Here is a 20,079-nt window from a genome sequence, read left to right on the forward strand (position 1 = left end):
GGGAAACCAAAGATTTTACTCTTAGCGCCCTTGATTGACCTCCCTGCCCCATCTCTTCAGCAACCCCTTCCCCTCCCTGATCACCACCTTCCCTGTGGCAGCCCCTGGTGGCTCGTGATCCACAGGAGAAAGTCCAAAGCCAGAACCTTCAGAACACACAGCGCTCCTGGGTCCACTCTATACTTCACGCCCACGGGCTTTGGCTCGAGCTCTTCACCTTGCCCAGAAGTTCTCCTGTTCCTTTGTCCACCTCTTCGAGCCTCATGGCGGGAGTCTACTTCACTGGCGGCCCAGCCACCACCCGTTTGGATTGGCCACCATGTTCATGGCAAGGTCATGCTTTGCCCTGCCTGCTCCTGGCCAATGACCGAGCATGGTGAGGGTACTAGAAACAGTGTGGCGCTCTTCCAGTGGGCAGCTTTGGGTCAGGGCCTCCCCGGTGGCCTGGCCAAAGCTGTCTCAGAGGTGCTCTGCCATCAAGATGCTTCCTTCCCGCTCCTTTCGCAGGGGTCAGACCTGCACTGCAGTCTGACAGCTCCCCCTGCCCAGCCTGCTCCCTCCCCCTTTATCCGTCATACCCCTTCTCACAGTAAATCTCTTGTATGTCTAATTCTGACTTGGTATTATTTCTCAGAGACCCAAATTGACACAGCTAGAGCTTCCCCTGACTCAAACCAGGCAGAATCAAGCACTTTTCCATCCATGTTCTCAGCGCCTTCTGGGTATACCTGTTAGAGCACTTCCTACATTCACCATCACCACTGCCACCCTCCTCGTCACCACCCTCCTCGTCACCACCCTCCTTGTCGCCACCCTCCTCGTCACCACCCTCCTCGTCACCACCCTCCTTGTCGCCACCCTCCTCGTCACCACCCTCCTTGTCGCCACCCTCCTCGTCACCACGTCTCCTCCACTGGGCAGTGTCTAAAGGTCAGGCACCACATTTCTTACATTCTGGTCCTCCTGTATCTGCCATGCACTAATATGTGTTGATTGAATTAGATTGGGCCCATTTATCCTTCGAGGGGCTGAGTGATCCTCTGTCAACGTTGACTAGTGTTAAAGAAAGGCATTTGCATGTGTCTGGTCAAAGAAGAGATGCAGTGACATCATTTACGCATGAGACCGGCCCCCGTGTGTCATTAATACGAGAGTTAAAGTTCACACACTCGTTTACTAATGGTCCACTTAGTTTTTAAACAATATGGTACCCACCATCTTTGTTGTATTTTTTCCCAATAGGCACTCTGCAGTACATGGCGCCGAGATTATTGATCGAGGACCTCGTGGGTATGGTGCCCCGGCTGATATCTGGGCCCTGGGCTGCACCGTCATTGAGATGGCCACCAGCAGGCCTCCGTTCCATGAGCTCGGTGAACCGCAGGCAGCCATGTTCAAAGTAAGATATGTTGGATGGTTTAGGTTGCTGGTGTTGGAGAGAGAGAATTCAAATCAAAAATCTCCCAATCCAGAAACCTCTCCACAAAGGTGGAAGAGAAAGCATACAGGTTGTTTTGTTTTGTTTTGTTTTTGAATAAGCATAAAATCAGAATGTGATGTGCGTCACAGGCACAAGAGAGTGGAGCGCTAAGAGACTGGAAAGCGGAACTCAGCCTTTCCTCTAGCCAAGCAGATGCAGCCCTTTACATCCGTGTTCTGAAGAGAAATGCTGACTAGTCCTCAGGTGCAAGGACTAGACAGCACCACTGGTCACAGGAGTTCACCCGAGGTTCCCCTGACAACTAGAGTGACCACTTGTGTTAGCTAATTGGCTTTACCCAAAGGAAAGATCAACTTCTCAAACCTTTAGGACGGGACGTAGTTCTGGAGCAAAAGGCTCCACTGAAGTTAGGCTCCTGCTTTCCCACAGAAACCTGGAAATTGGAGCGCTACCTTCCTCGGTGGTGGCATTCCAAAGAGATGGCTCCCAGGTCCTTGAGAAAGGTATTTCTGGCAAGAGGCTTATTTGGCTTTTAAAAAGGTTTACATATATCTCGAAGAGAGACACAGAACTTAGAATGACAGGTTTTCTAAAGTGAATGCTCTAAGAAAGGTGGGGGGTATCTCTTTCTTTCCAACTGAGGGAGTTAAGCTTCTTAGTTAATCTGTACGCGCTCTTACACTGGGTAAGGCTCAAGGGCCGCGTTGGGTGTGTCTTTGGAGGACAGCTTTCTGTCTAGATTTGGAGAGGAGGATCTTTGGGTATCAGATGCTGTCTCCTTTGTCCTTCTAAAAGCCTTCCCAGAGCTGACAGGAAGGGTGACCCGTGTGTTGAGGCCCACGTGGTACTGACTGGCCCTATGGGTGGGGCTTTACACTGGACATGCTCCCTTGGGAAGGGACGTGGTTGCTTGCGAGCCCAAGGGAAGCTGATGCGAGGACAGCCAGTGTATCCGAGGTCAGGTCTGCGGCTTCTGGCTCCGTGGACGCTTGGAGAAGTTGAAGAGCAGCTGTAGCCTTCAGAGGTCGTTACCAGCACTGACCTTCCGCGGAGCACTTTTGTTTGCCCCAAAGATAAGAAGGAAGAGAGCAGGGTCCCAGAAGGCTAAGTGGCCACTGCTTACGGATGACAAGGTCACAGTACATGGAAGCAGCCTGATGGAACGTGATTCCAGAGGCCTTTCTTCCTGCTTCTCTACCAAGCCTGGTGGCCTCCCAGGCCTGTCAGCCCCACAGCCTCCCCGCCTGCATCCTTGCCAGGCCCTCTGGCTCAGTCTCTTCGGCAGAAGGAACTCAAAGGCCCGAGTGCAGGGCTCTGCCCATGAGCTGGGTGCAGCCTGCTCAGCGGGTTCTGAACGCCCTGTGCTCTGATGCCTTGGTGCACTCCTCAGCCCAGCCCCAGCAGAAGGTTCTCTGAGCTTCCCACCCTCCCAGCAGCTGTGAGATAGCCCTAAAGCCAAGATCTCAAGTTGACGAGTGTCTCCTGGCACCTGCAATCCCAACAAGACCCTGAACACCGCGGCTGGCAGGCAGCAGTGACCTTCCAGCCTTTCCATGCCTGTCCAGGATGGAGCCACCTGGGGCTGGCAAAGATCTTCCTGCAGCTTCAGTTACAGGCCTCGGAATAAATAGCAGCTGGTGGGCTTCCCTGGTGGCGCAATGGTTAAGAATCTGCCTGCCAATGCAAGGGACATGGGTTCGAGTCCTGGTCCGGGAGGATCCCACATGCCGCGGAGCAACTAAGCCCGTGCGCCACAACCACTGAGCCTGCTCTCTAGAGCCCACGTGCCACAACTACTGAAGCCCGCGTGCCACAACTACTGAGCCTGTGCTCTAGAGCCCGCGAACCACAACTACTGAGGCCCGCGTGCCTAGAACCCGTGCTCTGCAACAAGAGAAGCCACCGCAGTGAGAAGCCCGCGCACCACAACGAAGAGTAGCCCCCGCTCGCTGCAACTAGAGAAAGCCACGCACAGCAACGAAGACCCAACACAGCCAAAAATAAATAAATTTATTTTTAAAAAAAACAAAAAAAACCGTAGTGCCCATGTTTGCACTTTTCTTCTTGAGAGCCTGGGGAGAAGCTACTCCCTTCCTCTCTGAGTTCTTGTCCTGAGTTTTTGTCTCTGGACCCCCCTAGTGCCCTTAGATCCCCACCCCTCAGGCGAGGGGTGCCAGCTGGAATGTGCCCTGCATTTCACATCTTGCGGGTTGAATTCTATCCAGTGTTTAGTGTTCTCAAAATCCAAAACTCGTTTTTTGAAAATGTTGTGTTATTGTGGTAAGAACACAACATGAGATTTACCCTCTTAACAGTATTTTTGAGTCAAGGTCCAGCACTGTACAGCAGATCGCTAGAAATTATTCATCTAAGTGCCATGTGTGCCCAGTGGATAGTAATGCCCCATTTCCCCCTCCCCTCAATGCCAAACTCTCCATCCTGCCCATGAGGAGCAGCGTGTGAGAAGCGGTTGGTGCGCCCCTGGTGCAGGGACTTCAGGCTGTGAAGTCGGAGGCTGGCGGTTTGCTCTCGGCAGCGCCCCGGTCTCACTGAGCGGGCAGGGGAGGCCGCGCCAGCCCCATGGTTGCCGAGGAGCTGGGAATGGGGTGCATCTGGAGGACAGAATGGCTTCCACTCCTGGCTCATTGGGTGGGCTTGGAGACGATGAGGAGAAGACCGTGAACTTTAAAGATGACAACTCCTCAGATGAATGGAGAGCCGTCCCTGATGGGAACGGTCACGCAGGATGGATGAGCCGGACTCGTGGAAGCATTCCCGTGTCACAGTGAGATGTGACGACTCAGCCCAAACTCTTCCCCCACAGGGCGCAGGGACAGAGAGCCTGCGGCAGGACGATGATGAGCTAGCCAGCAGTGGAGCTGAAGCAGAAATTGCAGCAGGAGCCTGAACAGGAAAGGGCAGCGCCGCCTCCCTCAGCCAGTTGCACCCCGTGGGAATGAGGGCTTGGGCCCTGAGTTACCAGCCTCCAGGTTTGCTCTGCCTGTGGTTTACAGCTGGAAGTTGGAGGTTTGGGCTGTGAAGGCGTAGAGACTGAGAGGCCAGGGCGCGATGCTCTCAGAGGGCCTCTCACACGTGGCCTTTCATCCTGGGCGTCCTCCCTGCGTAGTGATCTCAGAGCTCCGAGAGGACTAGAGCAGAAGCCCCAAGGCCTCTTAAGGCCTAGGCTCTGAACCCCCCACCAGTATCACTTCCCCCACAATCTACTGGGCAAAGCAAAGTCCCCAGAGGCCAGCCGGGGCTAGGACATGGATAGCAGTCATGGAGGCCATTGTTGGAATCCATCATCAGCCCCTCCTAGGATGGCAGATACAGGAGCTTTGTGTGGAAGGTATGTACACCTGGATTTGCCCGAGACCACACTGTCTCATCGGTCACCTCTGCCTTCATTGCAGGTGGGCGTGTGTAAGATTCACCCTGAGATTCCAGAAACCCTTTCAGCGGAAGCTAGAGCCTTCGTTTTATCCTGTTTTGAGCCTGACCCCCACAAACGTGTCACTGCTGCTGGACTGCTCCAAGAGGGTTTCTTAAGGCAGGTGAACAAGGGCCAGAAGAACCGAATTGCTTTTAAGCCGGCAGGTGAGGCCTGCTGGGATGGCAGAGGTGACGGCTCTGCCGAGCGCTGAGCTTCCCACATGGTGCCCGTGTTTGTGAAGAGCGGTGGGGCTGGTGCATTAGGTGTGGGACGCGGAGACACAGGGAGCCCCATAGGTGACAGCGATGAACCTCACATACCCAATGCTCCGTTAAAGCCTTTCCTTTGGGATTGTGCCAGGGAGGGAGGTGGGAGGTACCCTGGCTGGGGTTTTGTGTCTTCCCCAGGTGCAGAACCTGGCGCTTCATCTTTGGAGCCTGGCCTGTCACCCTGTGCTGCTCCCGACCTTGGTTAAAGGGTGTCTGTCCTGCAGGCCACCGAAGCAAGCAACACCTTCTGGGGCAGTAGGTCCTACCGGGCAGTGATATACGAGTGGTCCCGGTGTGGATGGGGCGGGAGCTGGGACAGGGTGCCTCAGCATCTTGCACCCAGAGAGCGACTCGCTGTCTCAGCGTGTCCGAAGGGCTGGTTAGAAATGCGGAGTCTCGGGCCCATCCCGGACCTGCTGAAGCAGAACCTCCATCTCCCCAGGATCCCTGGGTGATCGCTTGCACCCCCAGTTAGAGCAGCGCGGGCTTAGGCCCCTGGGTGCGTCACGTGGCCCAAGGGGCTGCCTGGGGCTCACTGTCCCCACCCCCGGCTGCCCCGCACAGAGGGTCCCAGGGGCGCCACGCTGCCCCTGCCCCTGGCGGGAGAGCTGATGGGCGGCAGCAGCAGCAGTGAGCATGGCTCGGTCTCCCCACACTCCGATGCCCAGCCCGACGTGTTCTTCCAGAAGTCCCAGACGCCCACGCATCGGCTCAGCCACCTGCTCAGGTACGGCCACCCCCCACTCGGAGGACAGAGTCCCTCCCAGGTGTAAACCAGATGGCCGCGAAGGGCTTTTGCTTCCTTTCTGCACGATCAGCAGGGCAGCCGGGGCGGCCACTGACAGAGAGAGGAGGGCAGTGAGGTCACTCTCTGTCCCTTCCCCTCCCCCCTCCTCTTCCTCCCCTCCCCCTCTCCTCTTCTTCCCCTCCCCCTCGTCGCTTCCCCTTCCCCTTCCCTCCTGTTTCCTCCTCCTCCCCTGTCACCCCTTATTCTCTCCCTCTTACCCCCTCCTTCCCCCTCCCTCCTTTCCCCATCTTTCCCCTCGCCCCTAACACTGGTGCATCTTCCTGAGGGTGGGGCTGCGGCGGAGCCACCTCTCAGCCCCTCCCCCACGGTGTCCCTGGGAGGCGGGGGATTGTCGCCTGCGTTTGTCCGCAGTGTTCCTGATGAGAGCTCGGCCTCAGAGGACCGGAGCGCAGCCTCGTCCCTGGAGGACAGCGACCTGGGCCTCTTCCTGCTGCGCAAGGACAGCGAGCGCCGTGCCATCCTCTACAGAATCCTCTGGGAGGAGCAGAACCAGGTGGCTTCCAACCTGCAGGAGTGCGTGGCCCAGGTACAGGCCGAGTGCGGGAGCTGCAATCCCACGCCCTCCGCCCAAGGCCAGGTCCCAGAAGAGGTCCAAATGGGACTGGTGTTCCTGCTACCCTAGAACATTTGCACAGTTACAAGAACCACCCTAAGTATTTCCCAACGTCCTTCCCTTTTCCAACAAAACAAAAGAAAATACAAAAAAAAAAAAAGACTCCATTGAAGCCTGATTTTGCGTTTGCGGAACACTGCAGTGAAACCAGGCACTGATGGGGCAGTGCTGCCTCCTGGTGGAAAACAAGCCAAATGACAGCACAAAGCCCAGTTAACCCCCAGCTGCACCAGTTGCCCTCAGAAGCTGGGAGAACAGCCGCTTTAGGAAGAAAGGTTACGGATGGAAATGTTTGAGTTTTAACTCATTTTGGATGGGAAAAGGTCCTTCTAGCAAGAGGCCACTGCCCCCTATGAACTGTGCCTTGTGACAAGGCCTGTTGGGGGTGGAGGGTGGTTTACAAGGGGTTAAACAGGATGGCAGACCATTCCTTGAGGGGCTTAGTTCTGTTGTTTGCGGGCCAGAGAGGAGAAGGGGGCCACATAACCCTCTAACAGGAAGGATATGGAGGAAATTCCAGGACCAGAGCCCGTGTCTCGCCTGGAAAATCCCCAGTTCCATTAGCAAATGGACAGTCTGGTTAATCTAGTTGCCCAAAGTACTTCTTGGATTTTCCCTCCCCCTCTCTGAATTACTCAGTGACTGATTTTTTTGGGTTGGGGGTTGGTGATCAGAGTTCGGAAGAGTTGCATCTCTCAGTCGGCCACATCAAGCAAATAATTGCGATCCTGAGAGACTTCATCCGCTGCCCAGACCACAGGGTGATGGCATCCACGATATCAAAGCTAAAGGTGGACCTGGACTTTGACAGCTCGTCCATCAATCAGATTCATCTGGTACTCTTTGGATTTCAGGATGCTGTAAGTGCTCCATTTGGCCCTAGAGAACATGCCAGAAGGTAGGAAGCCCACTGAAGTGGCTCACAGCCAAGACCATGGAGTTCGATTACCATCATCTCCCGTAGTCTCCATCTCTTCTCACCTGTTTACGCCTGAATCCCGAGTGTCAGCAGTTTTCTAAACACTGAATATGTGTATACAAGTGACTGGTCTGATTGCATTATGGCCACGGAGAGCAGGAGTATAGGATTTGGGAACGAGTGGCGTCTGCCAGCTGGGTAGGTGTGGGGTTTAAGCTTGTGTGTCTGCCCGAACAGGTGTGAGTTGCTCCAGGCCCAAGGTCGTGTCTGGCTTAGCTTTGTGTCTCAAGTCCCCAACACAGAGCCTGAGGTTTCATAGATGCTTCATAAATGTTCGTTGAATAAACAATGAAGAGGCCCGTGCAGTAGCTCCGATCTCTGTACCTGTCCCCTAGACCCCCGTGTGACTTGGGGTCAGCTTAAAGGAAGACTCAGTCCAGAAGAAACATAAATCAGGCAGAAACTCAGGGCAGCACGGTTAACCCTTTATCTCAGAGTAGAAGCAAATTCGAATTAGTAAGAACTATTTCTTAAAAGTACAATGGACCAGAAATCTGGATTTTTGTGATTTGTAGGTAAATAAAATTTTGAGGAACCACTTAATTAGGCCCCACTGGATGTTTGCGATGGACAACATCATCCGTCGAGCGGTGCAGGCTGCAGTCACCATCCTCATCCCAGGTAAGGGCCCTCTTTTTGGTCAAGGTCAACTTCAGGTGGCTATGGAAAAGGTCAGACAGGTCCTCTGTACTCACCAATCGTTGCTTTCCCTTTCCCATCTTGGCTATGTACGTCTCTGCAATTAAGTAAATGATGTCACAGACCCCTTTAGGGCCGAGATTCTGTGATTCTGAGAACATCTCCTGGTGATGTATTTTTACATGCCCCTAGGCATAACTGAGGAGCACGCACCGCAGGTAGACTAAACTCAGGATCTCAAAGGAGCACTGAGCCTGACGGCCTGGCTCCTACAGTGCGTCATCTTGTGTGCTCAGCAACGCCTCCTAGTTGGTTGACGATTTAACGGCTCAGTCTCCTCTCTCAGAATCATCATGTGGCAGCTACAGAAATCTTTGGCTTTTTATAGGCTCTATTTTTGAAATGTTAGAGCAGCTTAATACCCAAGTTGATTCTCCTTCCGCGGTGCCTTCTTCCTAGGAAGGGAGGCTATGTGGCGCTTCGGTTAACACTGCCCCTTCCTCTCATTACTTTGCTCCCTCCCTGTCCTCTGCCTGCTCCCCTGAATGCACTCTGCCCACGCTCAGCTTCTGGGAGTGGCTTGTTAAACCCCAGGACTTCATTATTCCCCAGTCCAAGCAGGAAAGTGTTTGTAGTAAAAACACAGGCCTGGGTGGAAGCCCGCTTGTCCCTTTTTAAAACTGCCCTTGGCTAACTAAACACCTTGAAGTCTGTTTCCTTATCTGTGAAGTGGTGGGGACCATCTTTTCACTGCAGAGCTAAGTGAAATAGTCTCCCCTCCATTTTATAAAGTCAGCAGTCCCCTGATGGAGCATCGCATTGGCCTGGCCGGCCTCTGAACAGCCACGTTTGCTGGCCCGGGACATAAGCTACACCAAGCCCTGGCCTTGTTGAACCGTGGTCCTTTTCTTCCGTGATTCCACAGAGCTCCAAGCCCACTTTGAGGCTGGCTCAGGGACCAAAGGGGTGGATAAGGACACGGATGAGGCAGAAGAGACTATGCCCCGGCAGACCCACGCGGGAGCGAGGCGCAGGTGGCGTGTGGGTGGAGCAAGCCCGTTTCAGCAGTTGCCCAGGAGGCCCAGCCCCAGCAGCTCCACCAGCAGCATCTGAGCCTCCAGCTGAGCAAGCTCAGGCAGGAGACCAACAGGTGGGCAGGGGTGGGACAATGACCTGGACTAGCCCGTCAACTCAGTGGTCGAGTGCCTCACCCAGGTCTCAGAAAAGCATCTTTACCCCCCAAGGAACTGCGCAAGGAGATATTCTCAGCTTCAACTGGGGGACTAGAAGGATGCCCCCCCTTTTTTTTTTAATGCTAGGAGTCAGAGACGTAGAGTGCCTTGCCACAAGCCGTACTAAAGGCAGCAGCACCTCAGAGTTTTCTCTGTCTCTTTACCGAGGTGGGTTCCCTGACATGGTGTGTGGGTCCAGCAACTCGGGGGGACATCTGCGGCCTGCCCCTGCCGAAGTAGCTGAGTTGGGGGTCAGTTAGCACTGCGTTGATGGACAGGTATCCCATAACCCTGACCCCAAGGAAGTCTGCCCTGTCCTCTTTGAATCTCTCCCTTGTGTTTTGTCATGATCCCTAGGCAGGCATTAGTGAACCACCTTCCCCGACAGCGGACCCTGGCACTGCCGTGAGGTTCCCACAAGAGTTGGGCCCTTTTGTTTATTTCCAGGCACATAGGTGTTCAAAACGTATTTGTTAAATGAACAAAAAGATTCCCATTTGCGCTGGGGAACCACGTCATCAGTGGGCTTAGCAAACTAGTTGGTACTGGTTCCAAATGATGCCTTGTTGCCCAGTGGTCATTGGGAATGCTAAAATTTAACGGGGACAAACAGTGTCAGGCATACCTATTTCGGAAGAAAAGTTGTACACACCCCTAGGGATCTCTGAAGTTTAATTTTAGGCAGATCTAATCATTTCTTTTTAGAAAGGCCCAGTTTTAATTAACTGGTAGTGGTGGCAAAACTCTTTTTAAGTTTTGAAAAAATGACAAATGTGAAAGTTGATAGTAGTACTTAGCCCTTCTTTAAAATGTGTTTCTGGTAAGGTTTATAATCACCAGATTCATAAAATGTTATATATGGGTTCAAAGGTTATTCCTTTCCAGGGTCAATATTGTTATCTTCCATCTCAGTAGAATTAGTAATGAGACAGCAGCCAGCACCTGACTGCGAATGGCTGACAGACACACAGCTCCTACAGACACGCCTGCCCTTGTAGGATGGAGATGCCTTAGCTGTTGCTGGGCACAGCAGGAAGGCACCTTTGGCCCTGAGTGATGCTGACGAGGGTAACACATCTGTCCTGAGTAGTGACTGTGAGACCAAGCCCCGTGAAGCGTTTAGCGCAGTCTTGGGTAAGTGTTCGCAGTAGTGTCCCTCTCACCTTCCAAGCAGCAAGAGTCTTTCCTGCAGTTCCTACTTCCCCCTAGCTGTTCCAACAGCAGCAGGGCTTCTATCTCCTTGGCTTACTCTCTGGTGAGGAGGGAAGGGCCTGACCACTAGTTTCAGCGACTTGACCTGACTTAGGGAGACAAGTTGGCTGAGTTCTACTGATCACCATCAGGTTATCTTTTGGTTCATGATACATATTCTGAGGCAAAATATACCCACGCCCTGAGCGTTGGTCTTTGTTTACAAGGGGAGGGAGCACAAGAAAGGTGCTCATGTACAGGCTGAAACCTGATCACACAACTTTGAAGAAACTAGACTGACCGATGGGATTGTGCCTTTTTTATTTTTTTTAAACCTCTGAATTGTTCAACAAATGTTTGAATTGAATTGAATGGTATTACGCTCTCTCTGGAGGATGGCTTTTTTTTTTTTAAACCAGACTTTTGGAACACCTAGTTCAAAAAGAGAGAGAGTACCAGAATCTTCTACGGCAAACCCTAGAACAGAAAACTCAAGAATTGTATCACCTGTAGTTACAATTCAAATCTAATGGTGAGTGATTTTCCACTTGCTCTGACTTATGTGTGTGTGAGACCATTCAAAATCTGGCTAGTACTCTAGTCAGCCTTGAAACAGTTGAGGTTATTCTCGATCAGACCAGTAAGTACTCCAGTAAGATTCCGGAATACTGGTCAATAATAAAAAGGAACTATCAGTACATTCAAAAGCAGATGAATCGCAAATGCATTATGCAAGTGAGAGAAGCCAGATTCAAAAGGCTACATATTATGATTCCGTAAATGTAGAACGTTTATAGGAAATTCTATTAAAGGCAAAACTACAGGGACAGAAAATAGAACTGGGTGGGGGGGTGGAATTGATGATAAAAGGCCACGAGAACGTTCTGGCGTGATAGAAATATCTCTACCTTGATTGTGGTGGTGGCTATGTGACTCTGCTTGTCAAAGTTCTTAGCACTGCATACCTAAAAAGGGTGGTTTACGGCATAAATTATACCTCAGTCAACCAGCCTTATGCATTTGGTGCCCAAAAGGGCTACAGGTGCCTCTTGGAGTGGGGAATGGATATGGAGTGGGGAATGGATAAGCTGTGAGGCCAAAAATCTCAGTATTAAAACCTATTTCCTCATTTGAATTCCAGTGCAGTTACGGATATGATTTCTTAGAAAAGGCATTTTAAAGATGGGAATACACATTTAAAGTAGGAGATAATTAGTTTGAAGTATCACAGGTAAGGAACATTTTTAATCTCTGGAAAGTGACTCCAAGGACTATGGACTGTTGCACAGTGTGTAGCAGAGCAGCTGAGCCAGGTTTAATCCATTTCCTTTTCACATCACATTCTGGAATAATAGTTTATTTGATCCAACTTGTTACTTGAAGAATTTTGCTGTTACACATCAGTATACAACATAACTTTCTAATCCTTACAGAGATTACAGAGAACTCAGCCTCCCCTCCTCGGTCTTATGGGCAGAGAACAGAAGAAGAGCTTGTCGACTGGTTGCAACTGCAAGGAGCGGATACGAAAACAATTGAAAAGGTAAACTTACAACCAACAAACCATTCCTGTGCTATCATTACAGAGCTGCTTAGCTCTTAATGTATTTGATCTTTGTTTCAGATTCTTGAAGAAGGTTATACACTTTCTGATATTCTTAATTATATCACTAAGGAAGACCTAAGGTACCTTACACTACGGTAAGAATAGCCTCAAAACACTTCGTGGAACAGAAAATGACTTTTTTGGTGTAATTAGGCTTTTTTTTGCGGTACGCTGGCCTCTCACTGCTGTGGCCTCTCCCGTTGCGGAGCACAGGCTCCGGACGCGCAGGCTCAGCGGCCATGGCTCACGGGCCCAGCCGCTCCGCGGCATGTGGGATCTTCCCGGAGCGGGGCACGAACCCCTGTCCCCCGCATCAGCAGGCGGACTCTCAACCACTGTGCCACCAGGGAAGCCCCTGTAATTAGGCTTTTAAGTAAAGCAGTAGAAAACAAAGTGCTGGTAATGTAACTTTCCCCCCTTCATTAACGTTAACTCCCTTTTCTATGGCTCAGTCAGGAAAAACACTACCAACCTCACTCCAAACTCTGGAGTTTTTCAAGGTTAAAGTTGGGGAAAAGCTGAGAGGGGGCAGAAGCTAAAGGCCCAGTAGAAAAAGTCAAGAGACAGGCCTGGCTGGGAGTGGAGTGAAGCAAGACATGAGATGCTAGTGGGCTACTACACCCAAAGCCTTCTTTCTTTAACTTGCACCCTGCCTTCTCATCCCCACGTCATCTTAAATAGTCTGCTCTGCACAGATGCAGCAGCACTCCTGTACAGTACCTCTCAGGCCATGTCCCACTCCTGCTAAGGCACAAGTGTCACCTCCATATGTGAAGAGAACATATTCCTGTTTTAGTTAAGTAAGTTTTCAAGTTAGGGACTGCATTTTTAAGACTAGACAACAAATCTAGACAAGTCTGGAAGGATATACTATAGCTTTTGCCATAAGGGCTCCTAAAGAAGTATTCTGCTGTGTTGCTTTGAAGTTGTCTTCTCTTACGACTCTCTAAAGACGACTCCTGTTTGTTTCGTAGTGGTGGTCTCCTCTGCAGGCTCTGGACTGCAGTCTCCCAGTACAGAAGACAGGCTCAGGGGGCCCCGGCAACCCAAGATGAGGCTTAATCAAAGAGCGGACAACATACACACGAATTCTGCTGCACTTACGCAAGGAAAACACCGCTTGTTCAATGAACAATTTAAGAACTTGAAGTTTTAAAGAATGATGGAAAAAATTTTTACCTTTTATTTATCAACATGTTTTCAAGGTGAGTAGAACTTGTATGTATTGTGAAAACAGTGATTGTAAAACCTGGTCTTGACATCCCAGAGTATTAGGGAATCCTTAAAAATGAATTTTAATTTACTTCAATGGAAAAATATCTGCTGGAAAGGTGAAACAACAGGTGTTTAAAATAACAAAAAGGCTGGGAATCACTGTTTCAGATCACACATTCCATACATTACTATTAACTGGAATTGCACTTAAAATTGATAAGAATATGCCTTGTATTTAATGTTTGATATGACTGTAAATAGAAAACTATTAAGAAAATAGCTTCATATTTATACTTAATGAAATGGAGAAAACTAACTTATTTGGCCTTTAAAATGAAGTAGTCTTATTTAAAAATCGAATTGTCCTTCCACCCCTGCCTGGTTATAATAAATACTGTGTTTTATTAAGGAGAAATGATGGTTCAGTGTGAACAGGCTTCAGCACCGACATGCACACAAATGGGGGCGTGTGTGCACGTTAGGGTACACCAGGTAAGCTGCTGGGCACTGGGAGGGACAGGACAATGATCGCCCCACAAAAAGGTGGCAGAGTTGGACAGGCATATAAGGAATTGTTTCTCCTTTTAGTAACTAAAAAAGTATTTGTTAAACGAGTATACAACTAAACCAAATAGAACTATTTTAAGGAAGTAATTTGAAGGAGGGTTAAGCAAACTCTTATTACCTATTTTAGACCTATATAACTAAAATAACCTTTATAATAAGATCCATACTATCCTTAAGATATAACATTAAAAGACGTTGTATCTTTTAATGCAACACTGTACAAACCACATGCAATTACACTATCTATCTATCTATCTATCTATCTAAATCTACACTTTCTTTCTATGGGTTTTTTCCTCCTTAACAAAGTAGAGAACCCAAAGCATTCCTTACAGTTGCTGCTGAATACCCAACTGAAGGTGTACCATCTTGCATTAACTGATGGACTTAAACTTGATCCACTGGTTTGCACCCCGGACTTCAAAAGGCGGATCGCTGCAGTAGATGTGATAGCCGAGTTCTTCCAAAGGTGGTTCAGGGTCAGCTGTAGCAAACTGGGCAGCATCCTCAATTTCTTTTCTCACGTCAACATCAATTTCCTAAAAATCAATCAGATTACAGTTCAAGAGATGTTTTGAATAGACAGCAGCTTAGGTACCAACTTGTTCTACTGGGAACCTCTTGCTAGTTGTTAACTCTCTACTAGTACTGGCAGTATACCTATTATTATTGAAAATGTTAGTTTAACCATGACACAACGATCCACGAAGGGGGATTCTGGAGGACAGATACCAACATTAAGACATATACCCTGGCGAGGGAACATTTATGAATTAAAAATCTACAGTATATTTTTAGGAAAGCAGAACGGATGGTGGAGGAGGTTAATGTCCTGTGAAAAATATTGCGTTGGCCAAAAAGTTCTACATCGGGGTTTTCCCACAACATGGCTCGGAAAATTTTTGGCCAACCGAATACAATATGTACTTTCCCACTTACTTACCTAGTTTACCGAGTGGCAGCTTCTTGTGTAGAGAAAAACTGCTCAAAAAGGAGAGCCAACCTTCAAAGGCAGACTTACTTTTAAACCATCAAGAGTCCCTGTACCTTTAGTTCTTCAACACTGGCCAGATTGCTGTTCACCATCCTATCCTTGAGAAGCATGATAGGGTCACTCTTACTTCTAACTTCCTGAATTTCTTCTCGTGTACGGTAACTAGAGGGAGGGAAACAGAGTTACAAGTAGATAAGAACAGTGCCGGCACAGCAGAGACAGTCTGGGAAACACAGCAGTCTGTTTCTGAGACGAAGGAGCACATCAGTACTCACGTCACCGTAAGAAGGGCAGAATTATATACTTGCAAAATACAAGAACTCATCCTAATATTCTGTAAGGAAGAGCTGCTCTGTCTTTATAGAAAACTCTACAATGGCAATTCACCTGGCTTCTCTGGCATTCTGACAACAGGCGCCAAGTTTCTATTTGCTACTTGATCTAGAGGTCGGGCGTGAAGGTAGTGGTGGAGGCAGGGGAGATGGTTTTCTGTGGTGATAGCTATAACCTTTGAGGCAGCAGAAGGCTAAGCACAAAAAAAAATGTGCCTTGCCTTTCCTCCCTTAAGACCACAGAGCAGTGTGGCTGGCAAGAACTTGGAGAGGAGGTTTTCCGATTCTTGACTGTACAACTGACCCTTGTCCTACAGCACTTGAAATAACACTAAAAGCAAAGAAAGGCTCTACCATTTTTTTAAGAACAGAATTACACCAAGTGCTTTCTTCCATGTAAGCTGCTCTTCATAACATTTTCCCTTAGGCCTTCATTCTATACTCAAAGACTTATTACGGCTTACTTTGACTAAATCTACTCTTAATTATGCCACACTCCGGGACTGCAGCATTACATGCCAGAGTTGCCAGGTGACAAAACTCCTTTTTTTTTGACTGATTTATTTCAACATATGGAATACCCCACGTGCTACTTGGTCTTGCTCCATTCCAGCCAGAAGAGGAATACGCCATGAGAATCTGGGGTAATGCCTACAAAAGGTAAATGCCCCCAAGTATCCTACTCTACCATCAGTCCTGTTTTATGCAACAATTCCTCTCTGCAATTGTTTTCTTATTGGTGCTCATGCTAACTAGCATGTACACACTAGAGGAATTTTCAGAATGCTTTCTATATTGGAACCAATTTATTGGAAGGCACACCTTTCAGGCTCAGTCTAACTACTAAATCAATGCATGAAGCCAACTGGTGTCTGGCTTCAAAAGCAAACACACACTGAAATGCTTTGCTTTTTCATCTAAGTAGCACCATTCAAAGCCCATCCACTTCGGACACCACACTCAGTTTTCCCATGACCATACCTGACTCCAGGATCACTCATGCTGTGCCCATGGTAACGGTAAGTCTGCAGCTCCATCAGTATGGGCCCCTAAAACAGAACCCAGTGGAGGTAAGGTGAAACAATGGCCACAGCCTCAAATGTACGTCCTTTCAGGATCAAATACCTTCATCAGATCTGAGTTAAGAATTTCTTCTTAGTTGATTCTCATTTCTATTACCTATTTATTGCATGTTTCATTCTCATTTTTTTTTTTTTTTTTTTGCGGTACTCGGGCCTCTCACTGCTGTGGCCTCATCCCGTTGCAGAGCACAGGCTCAGCGGCCATGGCTCACAGGCCCAGCTGCTCCGCGGCATGTGGGATCCTCCCGGACCGGGGCACGAACCTGCGTCCCCTGCACCGGCAAGTGGACTCTCAACCACTGTGCCACCAGGGAAGCCCCATCCTCCTTATTTTTAACAGGAACTTATTAATAAAAGCCACCCCCCCGCAGCATATTTTGAATCAAAAAGGCAGACAATTCTTTATGTAATGTCAATGGGTTCTATTTCACCAGAATTGCATTTGATATATAATTCTTTAAGCACAGCATAGATTTAATTAAGAAAAGCCTATCAGAAAGCGGGGATGGCATTTATCTTCACGGTTAATATGCTAGTCTTTCTGCCCACCCCCCTCCCCCCCAGTCACAGGGGAAATCATCTATAAGCATTCTGATCAAGGCTAGAGAAAAACACTAACATAAACCTTAACAACGTAAGATGAAAAGCAAACCTCTAGTCCTCTCGTCCTTCTCCACTTCCCAGCACACATGAAGAGAGGCTGGATAGGTGACTTTCTACGTCACACCCACTTCATGCAGTGTTTCGTAGGGGACAGCAACCAATCCTGCTTCACAGAGATCTAGCTACTGTGTAACAGAAAGTTGGTAGGTGCTGATCCTGCGACTGGGAGAGCCCGGCTACCACGAGGTAGCTTGCTCATGCTACGCCAGCCCCCTTTTAGAAAACAACTTTGAACAGAGGGGATGGGGTGGATCTAGGATCCTTGGGCAGTTTGGTGTAGTAGTTAAAAGAGGGCGGGAGATGGAATCCAAGTGCTTGGGTTCCAGTTCTGGCTGTACTCTATAGTAGCTACATACCTCAGTTTCTTCATCTACAAAACAGTAATTAACCCAGCTCAGAGGTGCGCCGATTAAAAAAGGTAATACCTAAGTGCTTAGCACATTGCCTGACCTATCATCTCTCAATAACTGTCACCTATTGATTGTTAATCATCCCGTAGCCATTTGGAAGCACGGCTGGTTAGGCTAAGGGGATGGTGATAAAGGGGTTTTTCCAGACCCTCCCCTAATTCCAAGATCAGGCTTTGGTCAGGCTGAGAAAGTCAACACACTACAAACTACTGATCCTGTTTCCACATACTGTTGGATGCCACATATTCTTTCAGGAACTGGGAGAGGGGGGGATGATGATACCCACCACCCAGGGCGTGGACCCCTAGTCTCAGAGTCCTGATACAGACCAGTGAGCCCACTGCCACCAACCTGCCATCTCAGTCATCTTTTTCTTGTTCGGTTCAACCGTTCTACAGCTCCCTCCCCTCTTCACCCTCTCTTCCATTTTCATCACTGCCAGCCCAATCTTATTTGCACTACTGCCCAAACACGTACGTGAGGGAAGTCACTGAAGGGTAAACCTCAGGGGCCTGCTTTCTGGGCTGTGAAACACTGATTTAGGGAGAAGAACATCTTTCCACCAGCTCAGATGGCATGTAAGCCTCTTTTTAGGCCAATCTCACTGTTCCCTTCTCCCTCCGCTGCTATAACTGGAAGGGTCAAGGTTCTTAGGACTGAAACAGCAAGACTAAGACTACATAATTTAAACGTATTATTTGATTTACAAAAGACAAACTTATACTGGATGCCTATTTTACATAAGCAAAGTTCTGTGCAGGGCACTGCAGGAGTCCCCAGTCTGTTCACTCAAGGGGCTTATGATTGATGGCGGGGGGCAGGGGGGTGGAAGAGTTAGAAGCACATAATTAACCAAACCAAAAGGCAAAACAGATTGTCACAATGAAGACAGAGGCAGAATGCTGAGGGAGCACTGCAAGGAAAGATTTACCCCAAATGGGGCAAACATGGAATGTTTCCCAAGACGTGAGCTATCAAGACCATGTTATTTATATGAAGGGACCCGATTCGCTTAACTGGACCCAGCTTCTATCTTTTACACCTCAATTAGCAGCTACTCCTACATTGCTACAATAGACACAGGGGGCATTCTTTTAACTTTAAGACAGATAAATGTCATTAGAAATCTCTAGCCTAGAGGCCTACAAGAAAAATCTTACCTTTCCAGCTCTACAATAGGCAGCTGCAAACCTTGTGGCCTCCCGGACACACAGGATATCCATTCCATCTACCTATTAATAAATGGGAAAGATTAAATAAACACAACATTGTAAATCAACTATACTTCAATAAAATTTTAAAAATAAAAAGGAAAGGGGCAGAGCATAAATCCAACTGCCTAAAACCATTTTCATCTTACATGACCTGTTCATCCACTAAGAAAACAGAACTCTTTGATCTCTCTGAGATCTTCAAGGGCACTTGACAGAGTACCTGGGCCCCGCAGGCCCTGAGGGTGTAGCTCCAGCTCTACAACAGGTGTCCTTACCCTCAGCCCAGGAATGAAGTCGCCTCTCTTGTAGTAATCAGTGCTGGCTGCTGCTCTCTCCACAGATGTTCCCATCCCATAGCGGTTATTCTCACAGATGAAAATACAAGGCAATTTCCACAAAGCCGCCATATTGTAAGCTTCGAATATCTGACCCTGGAAGTATGTATAAAAGTTCAAGTGGTTTCATTTTGCTGTTTTTCTCTAGACTTCATCATCCACAACAGCTGCTGCTCTACCCAGCAGAGAAAGCTTCCATAGGATGAAACGCCTCACCCACAACTAAGCTTCTGAAGCAAAGGAGTGTGTGCGCTTGGGGGGGAGCGGGGCACAGCGCAGCAAACCATCACCTCTTTTGCCGCTAAGGAAGTGACAAACCAAGTACTACTACTTGCTTCTGTAGGGCCAAGGCAGCAGCGGAGAATACAACGGGAAAAGATGGACATGTAAGAATGTACTACGGCTGCCTAGTTGTGTGCTTCATTATAAATTCTATGAGACCCTCTGGATGACCAGAGTGAACCGGTGTCTGAGAATCGGCATCCAGAGCAGGGCCTGGCAGGGTGTCAGCCACGGACCGGTGATTACTCAGACCACGACAGAAGAGCGAGAGGAGTCTGACAGCGCCTTGGCATTCAGGGGAATGAGTCTGTACATTACGGTACTGGTTTAAGAACTGGTTTGCCAAGGATTAAAATGTAAATCAGTCCTTCCCCACAGAGTCTGTGGAGCACTGAGGTAGAGCAAAGGTGAGCGTACTCTTAGGAGTACACCTATATAAAGCGCTTGTGAAACAATGCCAGGATGTAAATCTCTAATGTGGCCACAAAACCAAATTCTAGCTTGCCAGATAAACGGCCATTTCAACTAGTAAGCAATATACTACTTCACCACAAACTGAACTATGAATATTCAACACTTTGGACATAACACTGTAATCATTATTGCAATGTTAAGAGACACATACTCACCTGATTAGCAGCGCCATCACCATACAAAGTCAAACAGATTTCATCTTTTCCGTTATACTTACAGGCCAGAGCAATCCCAGCTCCCAGGGGCACCTAATATTAAGGACAACCAAGAAAGGAACCACAGAAATCCGTGAGGGAAGAA

The 20,079-nt window shown here is 48.7% G+C and overlaps 2 protein-coding genes across 18 annotated transcripts in view; one reads left to right on the top strand and one right to left on the bottom strand.

Moving 5' to 3' along the window:
• The window catches only part of LOC117310110 (mitogen-activated protein kinase kinase kinase 15-like), a 26,467-nt gene extending 12,893 nt beyond the window's left edge, over positions 1 to 13,574 (top strand). Inside the window, exons 4-15 of one of the 16 annotated variants that reach the window (XM_073799211.1) lie at positions 1,243 to 1,399; positions 4,855 to 5,038; positions 5,708 to 5,870; positions 6,303 to 6,477; positions 7,239 to 7,424; positions 8,059 to 8,164; positions 9,108 to 9,332; positions 10,330 to 10,548; positions 11,025 to 11,137; positions 12,039 to 12,148; positions 12,230 to 12,306; positions 13,186 to 13,574. In XM_073799211.1, coding sequence (XP_073655312.1) covers positions 1,243 to 1,399; positions 4,855 to 5,038; positions 5,708 to 5,870; positions 6,303 to 6,477; positions 7,239 to 7,424; positions 8,059 to 8,164; positions 9,108 to 9,295 — 1,159 coding nt within the window. In that variant the 3' untranslated portion in view covers positions 9,296 to 9,332; positions 10,330 to 10,548; positions 11,025 to 11,137; ... (1 more) ...; positions 12,230 to 12,306; positions 13,186 to 13,574. Of the gene's footprint in view, positions 1 to 1,242; positions 1,400 to 1,870; positions 1,945 to 4,854; positions 5,039 to 5,707; positions 5,871 to 6,302; positions 6,478 to 7,238; positions 7,425 to 8,058; positions 8,165 to 9,107; positions 9,333 to 9,582; positions 9,693 to 10,326; positions 10,549 to 11,024; positions 11,138 to 12,038 lie in introns of those variants that run through there. The other 15 variants (XM_073799205.1, XM_073799209.1, XM_073799210.1 and 12 more) reach the window with 15 other exon arrangements.
• The window catches only part of PDHA1 (pyruvate dehydrogenase E1 subunit alpha 1), a 25,847-nt gene continuing 19,139 nt past the window's right edge, over positions 13,372 to 20,079 (bottom strand). For both annotated transcript variants that reach the window (XM_033849044.2, XM_033849043.2), the window contains exons 6-11: positions 19,935 to 20,027; positions 18,964 to 19,119; positions 18,635 to 18,706; positions 16,301 to 16,368; positions 15,041 to 15,149; positions 13,372 to 14,532 (exon numbers count right to left, since the gene is read on the bottom strand). In XM_033849044.2, coding sequence (XP_033704935.1) covers positions 14,368 to 14,532; positions 15,041 to 15,149; positions 16,301 to 16,368; positions 18,635 to 18,706; positions 18,964 to 19,119; positions 19,935 to 20,027 — 663 coding nt within the window. In that variant the 3' untranslated portion in view covers positions 13,372 to 14,367. The remainder of the gene's footprint in view (positions 14,533 to 15,040; positions 15,150 to 16,300; positions 16,369 to 18,634; positions 18,707 to 18,963; positions 19,120 to 19,934; positions 20,028 to 20,079) is intronic.

The sequence above is a fragment of the Tursiops truncatus genome, chromosome X (assembly GCF_011762595.2).
Source record: "Tursiops truncatus isolate mTurTru1 chromosome X, mTurTru1.mat.Y, whole genome shotgun sequence".
NCBI lineage: Eukaryota > Metazoa > Chordata > Mammalia > Artiodactyla > Delphinidae > Tursiops > Tursiops truncatus.